We start from the raw sequence: 15,584 nt of genomic DNA, 5'->3' as shown, positions 1-15,584 counted from the left end.
TTTTCTATGTGAAACAAGTGTTACACGAGCTTCCGAATGTAATACGTACATGTTTGCTTTATTTATCATTATGCATGTTATACTTCGGTATTCAGATATGTAAATATTCGGGGAAATCGTATGCTCTAATAAAATAATCAAAAAGGAAAGAAACCCCGGAAAGATTCTCAGAGGAAAGATTAGTTTCGTTGCCAAATTGTTTAAGGTCTGTTTGAAGAAGATTTTGATAATTCATGTACATGATAAGAGTGCACATCAGAATTCAGATGAAATTTGGGAAAAGGTTAATATTTACATTATATTCCTGGTATACGGAAATGACCCTATATATATGTAGGACTCTGAACCGCGATGGTACTCCGAACTGCGATGGTCACGCTGAAGAGCGATGGTTTGACGCTGAAGTACGTTTTTGATCACGCTGATTGCGATGGTGGCATTGTGACGCTATCTTGTTGATAGCTACGCCGAAGTGCGATGGTGGTTACGCTGAGGTGCGATGGATTACCCAACCTTTATTGTTAATGTGTCCCATGTCGACGAAAAGGTAAATTTGTTTGCTAGAAGCAGCGTTTCATGTTTATTAAGTGAATTATCGAGAACAGTAACCTGTTTAATTAAAAACAGTCATAACTAGATTTGTAATTGCGAGCAATAACGGATGGCACCCTTCTCCCCATTGCCACGGTAACGGCAGCCATTTTGAAAATTCGAAAGTCAAAGAGCGCATCTACACATGCCAATAACATTGTTGTAAAGTTTCATTAAAGATGGAGCATTTTGAAAGTTTAGACATTTTTGCTGTTTCCATGGTAACGGCAGTCATCTTGATTATGACATACCCCGATTGCAAATCTGCACATGCTGGTTAACATTATGGTATAGTTCCATGACAATTGGTTCATACAATTCCGAGATATAAGCTGGACAAAAAAAGTGGAAGAAAAATAATAAGAAAAATAAGAAAAAAGAAAAGTAGAATAAAAATATGTCACCCCGACTCCGTTAAGGGTGCCATTATAAATATTTCCAGTCATAATTGTAAAGTTGTAGTTCGCTTTTGGCAAAAATAAGCCAACGTTCATACAGTCATTCAAGACGCTACATACAAGATTATTTTCCATTAAAACCAGTGTTAATTTCAATGACTGATATTGTCATAGCTGTTTAAGATGCAATTACATAAGGGCCTTATATTAGTTTATTACCGTCGGTGTTTTTTTCTGCAACTGAAGAAAATATGGAATGTTTTTGCATATTCAACATGAATACAACTTGTATTCTTTTAATACTACCGAAAAAGGGATATAATTAGTAGACAGGGAAAATGTAAATATGATTCTTTTTCGAAATCTATAGAAGTTTTTTTTTTTTTTATGTACGATGGAGCTTGGAATTCTCCAACTACATATGGGTCCGCAGAGGTACTCCCCGTATTATGATATTACGGTTAACGTGAAAATCATGAGAGCTGAAAGTTGATGTTACTTTCAGTAATCTCAGATGAGAGGAACAAAGTAAAGATAAGCTGTTAACGCAGAATAATGTCATAATGCAGCAAATTTAAAGAAAACAATCTATCATTTAGTATGGAACTGTAAAAGAGAGGCGAAAGGTACCAGAGGGACATTAAAACTCATGAGTCGAAAATAAACTGACAACGCCATGGCTAAAAAAGAAAAAGACCAACAGACAAACAATGATACACAAAACACAACATAGAAAACTAAAGACTGAGCAACACGAACCCCACCAAAAACTTGGGTCGACCGCAGGTGTTCCAGAAGGGTAAGCAGATCCTACTCCACATGTGGCACCCGTCGTGTTGCTCATGTTAGTACAAACCCGGTAATAAGTCTAATTCGGTAGGTCAAATTCGGGAAAAGGGGACAGGATTGTAGTTACGACATTAGGAACATATCCGTTATCATCTGTGAAACGGATATTCCAATTAATGGCTTATATAGACCACTCGGCGGAGACCATCGCACTTCAGCGTGACCATCGGACTTCAGCGTCCCCATCGCACCTCCGAGTCCTACATATATATAAAATTTATGAAAAAAGGGAGAGAGATTTACTGTTTATTTTCATCTGTCAGTACTCATGCTTATTTTTTTCCGAAAATTTATTTTCAATTTTATATACACTATATAAAAATAAGGAGATGTAGTATGATTGCCAATGGGACATCAAAGTTCAAAACAATTTCCGGAAAACAAATATGACAGAAAAGAACCAACAACAACCACTGAAATACAGGCACATAAAGAATATGGCGGGGTTAAACATGTTTGAAGGCGCCAACACTCTCTTTACCTGGTATAGTGGTGTGACGGAACAAAGCAGGAACAAACTAATTATGCAAAATAATAAACGAAAAACACAAATTAGAAACAGCAAAAAATGACATTCGACGATTTATAGGCTTCTGATTTGGGACAGGCACATATAAGGTGTTGCGGGGTTAAACATGTTGGAAGGCTTGCACTTAAATATCAGTCCTGTTGACTATAGTTTCTTGCATTGTGTTTTGTATAATATTCTCATCCCGCCTTGTGTAAGATTATTTATTTACAGTTCTTACCAGGCCGGCAGGATATTCTTTTCACCCCCACCCCAAATAAAATTAGTTGGATACACACTTCGGAGGTATGAATGGGTGGGGAAAACTATGAAATATATGGTAAAGTTTCCTTAAGTGTGATATGAAATGCCCTGTAATTTTCTTGGTGTTAAGGCTGTTTTTTTATTCACAAATTTCCTTTCTTTTGACACTTTTGTATTCCACTTTTCCAACGCATCACACACGAAACCCAACCAATATTGATCAATATGGGAAAAGGTTACGTTTCTAAAATCTCAAGTATTAAGAAAAAGGTAGAGCAACAAAACCCCAGCGGCACCAAATATCAATAAAGTATAAAAGTGCAACGTTACCCCCCCCCCCCCCCCCCCCCCCCCCTTTTCCCCAAGGTACACACAAATTGACTAAAAACTAATGATCGGATGTAAAAGATAGTTAAGTCATCTGAAATTATTCGAGATTTCCTCATTTTCCTAACTCAAGTAATTACGTTATAATATCTTATCTATATAAATGGCATACGGCTATAGGTGTCCTTTCATAAACCCCCTCCCTCAAAATAAAAACAAACAAAAAACATAAGATAAAAAAAGAAAAAAAAGAAAAAATTGTTTCTCTACACGTCAACTAATTTCATACATTTTATATCGTATGTTTTTTTTTAGTTTAAGAAATACAAGGAATAATAAAATGCTCCGCTGGGCGCAGCTTGATACGACCGCAGAGGTCGAACCCTGAAAAGTTGGGGCAAGTATGGACACAACATTCAAGCTTGATACAGCACTGAATTTGGATTGTGATTAAATATTTGACACAACATAGGTTTCTGACACAGAATAAATGTGGTCTAAGAACTTAAAAAAATTTTAATTTACCTATTCAAACCATATCATTATTATATGCTTTTATATATAAATCAGAAATAACCAATTTAAAATGGAAAATTTTAAAGAAAAAAAAAAGGAAAAAAAAATCCCCCCCCAAATTTTTTGAACCCCCTTATGATTCATCACCCCCAAACTCAATCCCAGCCTCCCCTTTGTGGTATGGTACCTTGCAGTATATTTCATAGAGATCCATACACTTGAACACAAGTTATTGTCTGGAAACTAGAAAAATGCTTGTTTTTGGCCCCTTTTTGGCCCCATATTCCTAAACATTTAGGACAATTACCCCCGAACTCAAACCCAGCTTTCCCTTTGTAGTATGGAACCTTGTAGTACAATTTCATAAAGATCCATACACTTACACACAAGTTATTGTCCTGAAACTAGAAAAATGCTTGTTTTTTGCCCCTTTTTGGCCCCTTATTCCTAAAATTTTGAGGCAATTACCCCTAAATCAATCCCAGCCTTCCCTTTGTGGTATGGTACCTTGCAGTATAATTTCAGAGAGATCCATACACTTGAACACAAGTTATTGTCTGGAAACTAGAAAAATGCTTGTTTTTGGCCCCTTTTTGGCCCCATATTCCTAAACATTTAGGACAATTACCCCCAAACTCAAACCCAGCTTTCCCTTTGTAGTATGGAACCTTGTAGTACAATTTCATAAAGATCCATACACTTACACACAAGTAATTGTCCTGAAACTAGAAAAATGCTTGTTTTTTGCCCCTTTTTGGCCCCTTATTCCTAAAATTTTGAGGCAATTACCCCTAAATCAATCCCAGCCTTCCCTTTGTGGTATGGTACCTTGCAGTATAATTTCAGAGAGATCCATACACTTGAACACAAGTTATTGTCTGGAAACTAGAAAAATGCTTATTTTTGGCCCCTTTTTGGCCCCTTATTCTTAAACGTTTTGGGCAATTACCCCAAACTCAATTCCAGCTTTTCCTTTGTGATATGGAACCTTGTAGTACAATTTCAGAAAGATCCTTAGACTTACACACAAGTTATTGTCATGAAACTAGAAAAATGCTTGTTTTTTGCCCCTTTTTTGGCCCCAAATTCCTAAAATTTTGAGGCAATTACCCCCAAAATCAATCCAAACATTCCCTTTCTGATATGGAACCTTGCAGTACAATTTCAGAGAAATCCATACACTTGAACACAAGTTATTGTCTGGAAACTAGAAAAATGCTTATTTTTGGCCCCTTTTTGGCCCCTAATTCCTAAACGTTTTGGGCAATTACCCCCAAACTCAATTCCATCTTGCCCTTTGTGATATGAAACCTTGTAGTATAATTTCAGAAAGATCCATAGACTTACACACACATTATTGTCATGAAACTAGAAAAATGCTTGTTTTTTGCCCCTTTTTTAGCCCCTAATTCCTAAAATTTTGAGGCAATTACCCCCAAAATCAATCCAAGCATTCCCTTTGTGATATGGAACCTTGTGGTACAATGTCAGAGAGATCCATACACTAACACACAAGTTATGTCTGGAAGTTACAAAAATGCTTATTTTTGGCCCCTTTTTGGCCCCTAATTCCTTAACTGTTGGTACCATAACCCCCAAAATCAATCCCAACCTTCCTTTTGTAGTATTAAACCTTATTGTAAAATTTCATAGAGATCCATTCACTTAAACTAAAGTTAGAGTGCGAAAACCAATGTGTCTTCGGACGACGACGACGACGCCGGACGACGACGACGCCAACGTCATACCAATATGCGACCACAAAATTTTTTTGCGGTCGTATAAAAAACTAAAGTTGAGGAACAAAATTCTTTCATATAAATTCAGGGGAAGATGTCCATAATATCGTAATAAACTAATTAAAATATTCATATTTTTATTATTAATTTCATATTTTTATTATTAATTTTATATTTTTTTCTTATGATAAAAATAAAATTTATAAAAGTTTTGATATTTGTTTTCAGAAAGATCTGAAAATACAGTGAATCAAGTAGGAATGACAGAGACATATTAATTTATACAAAACTTTTTATGATAAAGACAGTTGAACATTTAGATTACTAAGTCAACATCTGGTTATAATTAGTGAACCATTGAGAAAGTGTGACCACATAATTTATCTATAACAGATTACTGATAACATGCTGAGATAAAATTGTAGAAATATATTAGTAAATCCGGGCTAATGTCTTAGAGTGATTTTAAAAGTAACGAAATAAATGAACAGTTTGCAAACGATCATAGTTTCAAACATTTTATTTTAAAGTTAATTATATATATATATATACATAAGTATACTTTTCAAAACTGTTTTCTGTCATAAACTCAACTTTTTAAATGTAATTTATCTTTTTAAGCGCAAGAGAGAGAGAGAAAGAAAGAAAAAAAAAGGGGAGGTGTTATATCATTCAAAATATGTGTGCATCATTCTTCTTGTATAATTTCTTTTTTTTTATTGTATCAATAATCAATCCATCACTTTTGCAGAGGATTCGTTGTATTTTTCATTGTGATTTCTTAAAATTAATAAATCAAATGCGACTGCAAAATACATATATTTTTTGTTCTTCAAAGTAACACAAGTACATATAGTGTGAGAATATCAAAGTCAGCAGTTTATCTTGATTACATCAAATTAATCAAGTCAAACCTATTGTAAACGTATGCATGGGGTTTTTCTAACCACAAAGATATCAAATGCCAAGCCTATCCTTGATGTAGAAATTCTGGCGGGATCTATTCAGTAGAACAACTTGAAGTACAACTAATGATTTATTTTTTTTATTTACTAATCAATTTAAAGTAGATATTTTGTAATGTTTTGGTACAAATTCATTCGTGTAATTTAACAATATCATAGCTGCTGTGCACATATTATCTTTAAAATTAATTTTGTGTTTCCTTGTAATTGTTAAATCATACTTTTCAAATTGGAACACTCACAGTGAGGGGACGACCATTTGATATTATTTTGGGTGGGTGGGGGATGGGCAGAAAGACTGATCATTTACTTTTCATGTGTTAAAAAATGTACTACGAATGCTTTTTTTATTAATTTTTTTTTACATTAGTTTCCAGCAAATCTTTAAAAAAAAAATGTCATAAACGACAGACTAAGCCTATAAATAAAAAGACAATGGCGCATGCATTAACAAGACAATAACCCAATGAAAAAAAGAATGACAAAGGAGCAAAAAAATAAGATGAACTATACAGTTAATAGATAAGAAACTACAATGATTTGTTTGCATTTCCACTTGATTACAATATCAATAGTATTATCGATTTAGTTTTGTTTAACACGTTTATAGATTTTGATCTCATATTAGTTTTTATAATAAAAGACGTGTCCATTACCAATCCAAGCAACATTTTACATAGAGCGCGCCAAGTTTTTAATTATATGTCACAGATATTAAATATAATTTTCTATTTTGCTATAATATTTTGATTGACTATATGTCAGTGTCTTTCCCACTCAAGTGTTTCGGATCTCAATTTAGGTCAAAACTGTCGACCAAGGCCGTTCATCCTCATCAGGTGCTGTAGCCTTATAATTATTTGTATATAATTGTTAACAAATGTAACTAATTATGTCGTTCTAAATATGCATGCAATATTTGCCACTGGACGTTAAGCAACCAACAATCAATCATACATTAAGGAACATAAATGTGTGTCTCTTTTGTTAACTAAACGAACTAAACGTTCCTTTTTTGGGGTTGAGGTTTGGTGGGTGGGGGGGGGGGGGTATTCATGCAAAGCTGGCCATTATATTTCTCCTGCAACCTAAATATTTCGTCAAATTAAAACAAAAATAGACACAAATATTTCTAAAATCCAGTTGACTGAATGAATATAAGAAATCTAAAGGAAATACGGGACATCTAAAGCACTTGTTTAAACCATTTTAACCTATATACGTATGTATTTTAGTAAGGTATATAAGTAAACAATTGCAGAGACATTTGCCTGTGATGACATCTAGCTACACAACTGTAACTATCAGAAGATGAAATCATCTGAAAAAGGCAAGGTGACATTTTGCATCTCTTGACAAATACACACAATTTTCAAATTGTAACGTCGAAATAAAGTTTTGTACTTTTAATAAATTTAATTTATCTATGTCCGATATAAGTTGGACGCAAAATAACTGTCAAGGTTCTTAAAAACTGTGTTTTTTGTCCGTAAGTGAACAAAAAGTAGGACGATTTTGCAATTTATAGCCTTTTGACCAAACGAAAATGTTATCGAAATGAAAATGTCAGTGACTTGATTAGTTACCCTCATTTTATTAAACATTACATGTATTCAAGAAACCTCCGACTAGCTTGAAACAAGGCCATTCGTTATTTAAAAATAAGGATGTGTGGTATGACTGCCTATGAGACATCTGAAGTGAGTGTATGCAATTATAGTCAATAACACGGCCTTCAAAATTGAGGACAACCCATACTGTATAGTAGATTATAGAATATAATTTATTTTAAAACTAAAAACATGAAAAGAGTATTGTGTTATTACATTACTGTAACATTACTGTAACAACACGACTGTCACTGGTTGAGGGAGGATGAAGCGTTCGAATATGATTAACAATGCTATATTTCGTATTATGCCTGTCCCAAATTAGCAGTGGTCGTGAATTACTTTTTCTTTGATTAAATTTTCGAGATGCATTTTATTTTTCAATTAATCGGAATTAACTTCGTGTTTGAAACAGCAAAGTGTCTTAAATTTCCAATTAAATGTTAATTATTCCTGAATAGCAATCGATTTTGTTTACATTATTTTCTGAACTAAGTCTTCTGGACGTCTTACGTTCTGGTATTAAAACCGTGTGGGATGGATAGATACGCAGCCACGTACGATCGGAACGTGTACGTTAAATCGGATGGTGCACGAGTAAGGGCCCTTGATGGGTTGGTTTACATGCTGGTGAGTTTTTGCCCTATCCATACCCTAGTGCTTTTGCCCTATCCATACCCTAGTGCTACAGTGGCAGTCTCTAATTCATAACATTCATACAGATCAGCTCCTACTTTGTAAAAACAACATATTCAGCATTTCGTATCTTGTACATGCATATTTGCCACTGAAGGTAAAACCACCAACTATCAATCTAGTATTGCTGTAGCGTACACATCAAGTAGAAAAATAAATGAAGATTGGAACGTAACGATTTCATTGGCACATCAACATTGTTTTTATCACATATATATTTTCTCGCATCTTTCTATTTTCATAGGGTATCTATTGTACAAACATTTTTATTCGTGTATTGTTTTGAAGGGTTTCTATTGAACTATGGCCGATGCTGAATTATGACAGATATAGTTGTTTATGAAATTTTTGCTGTATTTTTATCCAATTTAAAAAAAAATTGCATTGTTGACTTTTTTTATGAAAATTGATACAAATAATCTTCATACGTAATTAAACCAAATGCCATTTTTAAAAGAGGGGTCAATGAACTCGTTTTCAAGTTAAATCAGAAAACTGCATCTTTTCCCGATATGTCACAGTTTGACGTCGCGAAAATAAAAGTTTACGATAGCAATGTCATTACCTCCCCTGTAATTGTATCGTATGCCCTTAAGGTAGATTCATGGTATACCGCCATCTTGGATTGTACAATCCCAGTACAAAATCGGTCTAGTTATTTGCCTAAATCTGCAAATTTGGAGACAGATTTACAATTTATTGGTTAGGCTGTTTATTTACGTAAAAAAAAATTGGTGATTTATTGTATAAGTCAAAAAAAATTAAACAAATATCAAATTTTGTGTTTTTTGAATCATTTTTTTGAAATAAGCCATTTCAGGGAAGATAACTCTTTTAGTAAAAAATATATACTGGACTGATAGGGAAATTTTTAATTTTTACTTGTAGCAAGAAAACAAGTTCGGTGACACCATTTTTTCTTTTTATTTTCTTAAAACATATTATAAAACCTATCTTCTCACAATTTATTTAAAAATTTTATCTCATAGATTTTTTTTTATGCGCACAAATGTGTTTTTTCATGAACAAGCTAACCAAATTTAGGCAATTTTCAACGACTCGTAGCTTAGAAAATAGCACGGTGACCCATATTTTTTATTATATTTTTGAAAAAAGCATAGTTAAATCTTCATTGTCGCAAAGTATAAGAAAATTCTATCTCAGGAAATATATACCTATGATCTACCTTAATACGAAATTCTGTCTGATCTCTGTCGGATAACATTTGGTAGAATCGGGACGCTGTCGGGACAGATTCGGTCCTTTTCTACCATGCGAATAATAAAAATCGGATTAGAACGGGATTGTCGGGACAAATTCGCTTGGAAACGGTTGAATATCGACGCTTCCTGAATAATATCTGATTGTTGTCGTGTTTAAATATATTTTTTTTTTACAAATTTTAATTTAAGTTTAGAATTTCCATCCACGATTCAGAGGATTTTGATCAGACTTTTGACAAATTTTAATCGGGAATGGTCCTGTTAAGGACGGCATTAAAAATCGTAATTGACTGAAAGACAAGACAAGACTAGACAAGACATATCACATACTTTTAAATTATATATACTAAACACAGATCCGCTTATTGAAATGATGGATTAGTGAATTATTGCAAACATTACATGAATAGCATGCGAAGGTCACGAATTAATATGTAGGTCCGCAGAGGTTAGCTAAACACCCGACAGTTAGGTGAGTTCCGTAACATTCAGGAAGACTCAACTGATATTATCTATAACCGGATTACAATCGTAACTATGTCGTGACAGTTTCTGCTGTATCGGATCGAAATCGTAACAATCGTTATTATGTTCTGTGTTTTCTGGACGGTGTCCTGTTGAACGGACATGATCTGGAGAAATGTGTCATTGCTGTTTTTTGCCGATTGAGTCCAGATTGCAATAAGATCTTGCCTAATGCGAACAGTCTTTGCCAAAACCGTTGCGGATCAGTCCCGTTATTAATACGAAATTTGGCAATAATACCCACGGATATATATCTTCCGTCAGCGTCGGTTCACTGTCTGGTCACTCTCTGAACTCTGTCGGATCACATTCGGTATAATCGGGATGCTGTCGGGACATATTATATCGTTCTTTACCATGTGAGAGATACAAATCGGATTAATACTGATTTAAAACCGTATAATCGGGACAAATTCGGCTGGAAACGGCCGAACTTGGACGCTTTCTGAACAATATCTGATTGTTATGATTCAATATATGTTTTTACAAATTTTAATTAAAGTTTCAATTTCCAGCCCCGATTCACAGAATCTTGATCAGACGTTTGACAAATCTTAATCGGGAATGGTTCTGTCAAGGACGGCAGTAAAAATCGTGAATGTGTGACCCCAACTTAAGGCCGTTAGTTTTCTCGTTTGAACTGTTTTATATTTGTCGTTTCGGGGCAATGTGTAACTTACTATGCACTATTGGTTTTGCTCATTGTTGAAGGCCTTACGGTAACCTATAGTTGTAACTTCTACGTCATTTGGCATCTGTTTTAAACCATATCTTCTTATTTTCATATCGTAAATCGAAATCAGTCAAAATAAACTGTATCAGCCAAATCATGAATGACTGTATGAGTTTTATACATATACGGTCAAAGTGTATGAACACATATGTAGTACATGGATGGAAAATAGTTAAATTTAGGCAGCTTAAGAAACGTTTAAAGGAAATGGCGCCTTTGTTTGTTTATTGTCAATAGGTTTAACAAAAATTCCAGAAGAACATAGGCATGAGAGAGATGGTAAAGTTTGTTAAATAGTTAAATGATTAGGAACACGTTTTCCTTCATTGACAAATTCATTAGTAACTACATATGTAATAAATAAGATTATAAATGAGATTAAGTTCAGACATGTAGTAACAGTGTTTTGATACGTCTTACTTGACACGTATGGTTTTTTTTTTGCATTCAACTTCAGATCGGGATACTGAGTAGTAACTATATTATGTTTTTAATCTTCAGCTGGAAATATTTAGATGAGCAATTATCTAATCTTTCTAAATCTATTGAAACTTCTTATTGGATGGTGTTAAAACTCTATTTTACGTTATTTTGTATTGTGTTGTTTGATTTGTTGGTCTGCAGTCGAATTAATATTTTATCTTCAAATCATTCTATGATTTCATTGATCAATTATTATTATTAATTTATTCACTATAGCTATGCCGTATACGTGTATTTGAATATTTTATGTTATTCTAGTGGCGATACTTTTTTGTTTTATTTAATCTGAATCTGCAAACTGTATAAAAACTTATAAACATTGTGTGTGGACAAATTATTACTTTGAAAAATGCACGGTATTTACATTTCAAATAAAACCCTAAGAGTCATGTTATGCAATTCATGTATACCTTCAAATCTAATTTCTATCAATCTTTTCCAATGTAGATTATTATACTATTCTATAAAACTGCACTAGCAGTAAGCCTGGAACTGTGTCACTGGTTATTTATATATTTTGTTAAATTATCAGGAAGTACATCTCTCCCAGCAGGTGCCCTTAGATAAGATTACCAACAAACACAGATGTGAACGAAGAAAATTGTATTCCAAATTATTTACATTTCACATTATAAATTGTAATATGATTCTTATCATGTGACTATTTCTGCAAAGGTTACTTAGTAATGTATTTAACGCCTTCAAATGTTTACTCCATTGTGTTGCAGAACCACAAATATGCATATGAAGAACGAATAAGATATGGGTCCCTTGTTCATACGCATTCGTCTTTTTTTTTTCCTTCTTGTTGGAACACTTTTTTAATATTGTGTTTTTTTTATTTTTATCTTAAATGACTGCGAATTATTAAATTCTCTAACTTAAATTCTAATGAATGAAATCAAAATATGAAAATCATTTTAATTTAATATACTCGTTACCAAAGTATCTGATCCAAATGATGCCATGCTCTACTCGTAATCGACAGAAAAAGACTCCCTAGCCACCCACCCCACTACAATAACAGTACTGATTATCTCAGATCTTGTTCTGATTTTTTTTTAATTTTAATTAGCTTGAAATATCACTTTGACTAAGATAATTTATTTTGCATGGTCAGAAGTCATCAATACGTGATATCCTGAGGTGGGATTGCCGTGAGGAGACTTTATGACCTTACTTATGCTCTGTTTTTAACTGATGTAACTGTTTTGAATCAATACTTTTCAGTTTTATCTTGCTTTAACTTAAGCATTTGTATACAATCACTTCTTTCATATAGAAATATCTGACAAATGTACGTAGAAATATGCACATAATACGCATTTAAATGTACAAATAGTTTGACATTCAACTGGAACCATGGTGAACAAATTGTCATCGATCAATTTATGCTGAGTAGTTTCTTTCCAAATAACAATAGGTTATTTGCCAAATGTGTTTTATCTCCATGAGCATGTTCAATTAAAAAAGATTAAAGGTATAAATATTCTTTGTTACAATTAATTCACCTCAACTCAGAATTCTACGTATATATAACATATTATGGACATTTTGCTGTTTGTTTTTAAGCTTTTAGTGAATTTATTTTCTTTATCAGATAGCCAATGTCCATCATTTGGACATTAATAATTTGCTATGATGCAAAGAATTACATTTCAGCTTTGTAGATTCTTAATGTTGTAATGTCAGATCCGCATCAATCGCATAAATGTCTATGCTTATTTGTACACAGGCTATTGACAGAACGTAATAATTATTGTCATAGTTATCAGTTTTTGTAAGGGATTCGATTGTTTGTTTATCTCCCGTTGTTAGATTTTCAAACATATTTTACAGTGTTTTTTTTAGAAATATTTTTCTGTGATTTCGCATGATTTTACGGTCTTTAATTTGTTTACATAATAAATAAACTGTAAATAAATTCGCAATTGACCTCCAAATGCATGATTTGCTATGTCGGAGACTGATAAAATAGTAATAAATATAATGATTCTTTCTAGTGCATTACACCAGATTTTAAATAATCTTTAGTCAAGTTTGATTTATCTAGAGTTACTCCTTGTGTATAATAAAACCAATAGTTCGAACACAATTTAATAAATTCCTAAATTGTTATACAAATTTATATTTTAAATGTTAACTTTTTATAATAATGAGTTGTCTTCCTTTCGACGTCGTTTAAGACAAAAGTTGTTATCTCCCATGTCCATTTTGACACTAGGCGTCTAAGAAAGACAACTCCACTTTGATCCAATATATCAAAAAATTATGAAATTTCATAATATTATGGTATTTCCTATTTGCCTCGACTGTTGTTGTTTATGGCGAAAACATATTTATAGATATTTGTGTAATATTAAAACTAGTGTAGTCTACTTCAAGAATAACGTACAGGTGTCTCAGCAGTTTTCAAAATTGTTACTAGATTTAGTTTCCGATGCATATTTTCTTTTAACATAATCGTTATCAAGCAATAAATATTTATACATGTTTTGTTTGGTCAGTCAGCAAATTATGTTAGCCCTGCTTATTTGACATTTAGTTTTGAATTTCGTCCACTGGAATGGAATCATTGTATCTTTAATGAACCACCGCGTTTCAATTTTAAAGCACATAGTTGTATGTTCAATGCCAAATATATATATAGTCTAATGTTTCTGATTATGATTTAAGATAAAACTTTGTAAATCTGGTGCTTTCAAAGCGCTTCGGGTTGAATGATGTTGTCATCATAAGATAGGATTATTGTTCACTTTCAGTATTTGAAATATATATAGCAGGAATGAGTCTGCACTTCATGGACATTTAATTTATTTAAAATAAACTATGGAACTATCAAATAATAACAATTCATACACAATAGTCACAGAACAAACTTACCAAGTATATTTAATCTTGATATACCAAGAACCACTAGAAAGCATTTCATTACGACAATCCCCATTAAAATGGTTAATATGATATTAACCTGTAAAATAATACAATTTTTTTATACTTATGTTGTACTTTCTGCTATTAATTAATTTTAATAGCAAGAAATGTAGGTGTTGAATTTGTAAACAGTATATTCTTTTACAAATTAGATCAATATTATTTACAGTTACATGTCATCAAGTCTGACATCACATTATTTGTGAATATGTGTACGTGATAATAGTCAGGGGCGGATCCAGGATTTTTGAAAGGGGGCGTAATTCCCAATAATTGAATATATAGCGCCTGGCGAAGCGAGGCGAAAAAACTTCTGTATGATTTTATACTAAAATTTTATATATATCGTGACAAACATGATACTTTTAATTTTTTGGCGATCACTTATAGTAAAATGGAAACTTGTGACACGGTTAACCGAGCTTGCGTCATATCCATAGCAAACAATATCAAGATAGCATGTACCCTTTTATTAATCTTGAATACACAATGATTGGATAAACTTCCGCACCAGAAAATGTCATATATGTTTTCAGATTATCCGACATTGAAGTAATGAAAATTCCCGGACATTTATTGAAATTAAATGAGTTTGGAGGAAAATACACATGGTTTATGCACATAAAGGCTCAAATAACAAAACTATGCATTATCCAAATTAAATCAGCCTTATAATATTTGCAACCAACGAACAACAAATACATTTATTTAGATGGTCAGTTTGATTTAAAAAAAAATAGCACTGTATGTACCGGTGCATGATAATGTACAATAGACAATATCTATTTACACAAACACATTTACATTAAAGGGTAAACAATAAAACACCCAATTATAAATTGATAAGGCAGTGACAGTTTGGCTTTCATATAAGTTTTTAAAAAAGAAAAAATGATAGATGACTAAGTGTATTCTGGAATAATCATTAATGTACATGCACAAAAAAGTTAACATATTGAAAAAATTAGGCACTTTTTCTTAATGAGAGACAATCATTTCTATATTAGTACTGCAACCAGAGTTCATTTTTTTAAACTTTAATGTTCCGGAAGAACACACACCTAAATCATATATCGATGGAAAGAGGAAAACGTGTACAATAAGAAAAGTTTGGTCGTAAAAATCCAGAGTGGTCACATTTTTGTAAAATTGAGGTCAAAGGTCAGACCTAAAAATATCAATATTTCAACTACAAGGACAAAAAGGAGAAATTTTCTGATATA

General features: G+C 32.7%; 1 protein-coding gene across 1 annotated transcript in view; it reads right to left on the bottom strand.

The window, feature by feature from the left end:
* LOC127709409 (uncharacterized) overlaps positions 1-14,392 on the bottom strand; it is a 41,661-nt gene extending 27,269 nt beyond the window's left edge. Inside the window, exon 1 of the mRNA XM_052214936.1 lies at positions 14,311-14,392. Within this exon, the coding sequence (XP_052070896.1) occupies positions 14,311-14,374 (64 nt within the window). The 5' untranslated portion in view covers positions 14,375-14,392. The remainder of the gene's footprint in view (positions 1-14,310) is intronic.
* Positions 14,393-15,584: the final 1,192 nt, after the last annotated feature.

This window comes from Mytilus californianus, unplaced genomic scaffold (genome assembly GCF_021869535.1).
Source record: "Mytilus californianus isolate M0D057914Y unplaced genomic scaffold, xbMytCali1.0.p SCAF_7, whole genome shotgun sequence".
Lineage (NCBI taxonomy): Eukaryota > Metazoa > Mollusca > Bivalvia > Mytilida > Mytilidae > Mytilus > Mytilus californianus.
The sequence above is the reverse complement of the archived record's forward strand: the minus strand, read 5'-3'. Positions and strand labels throughout refer to the sequence as shown.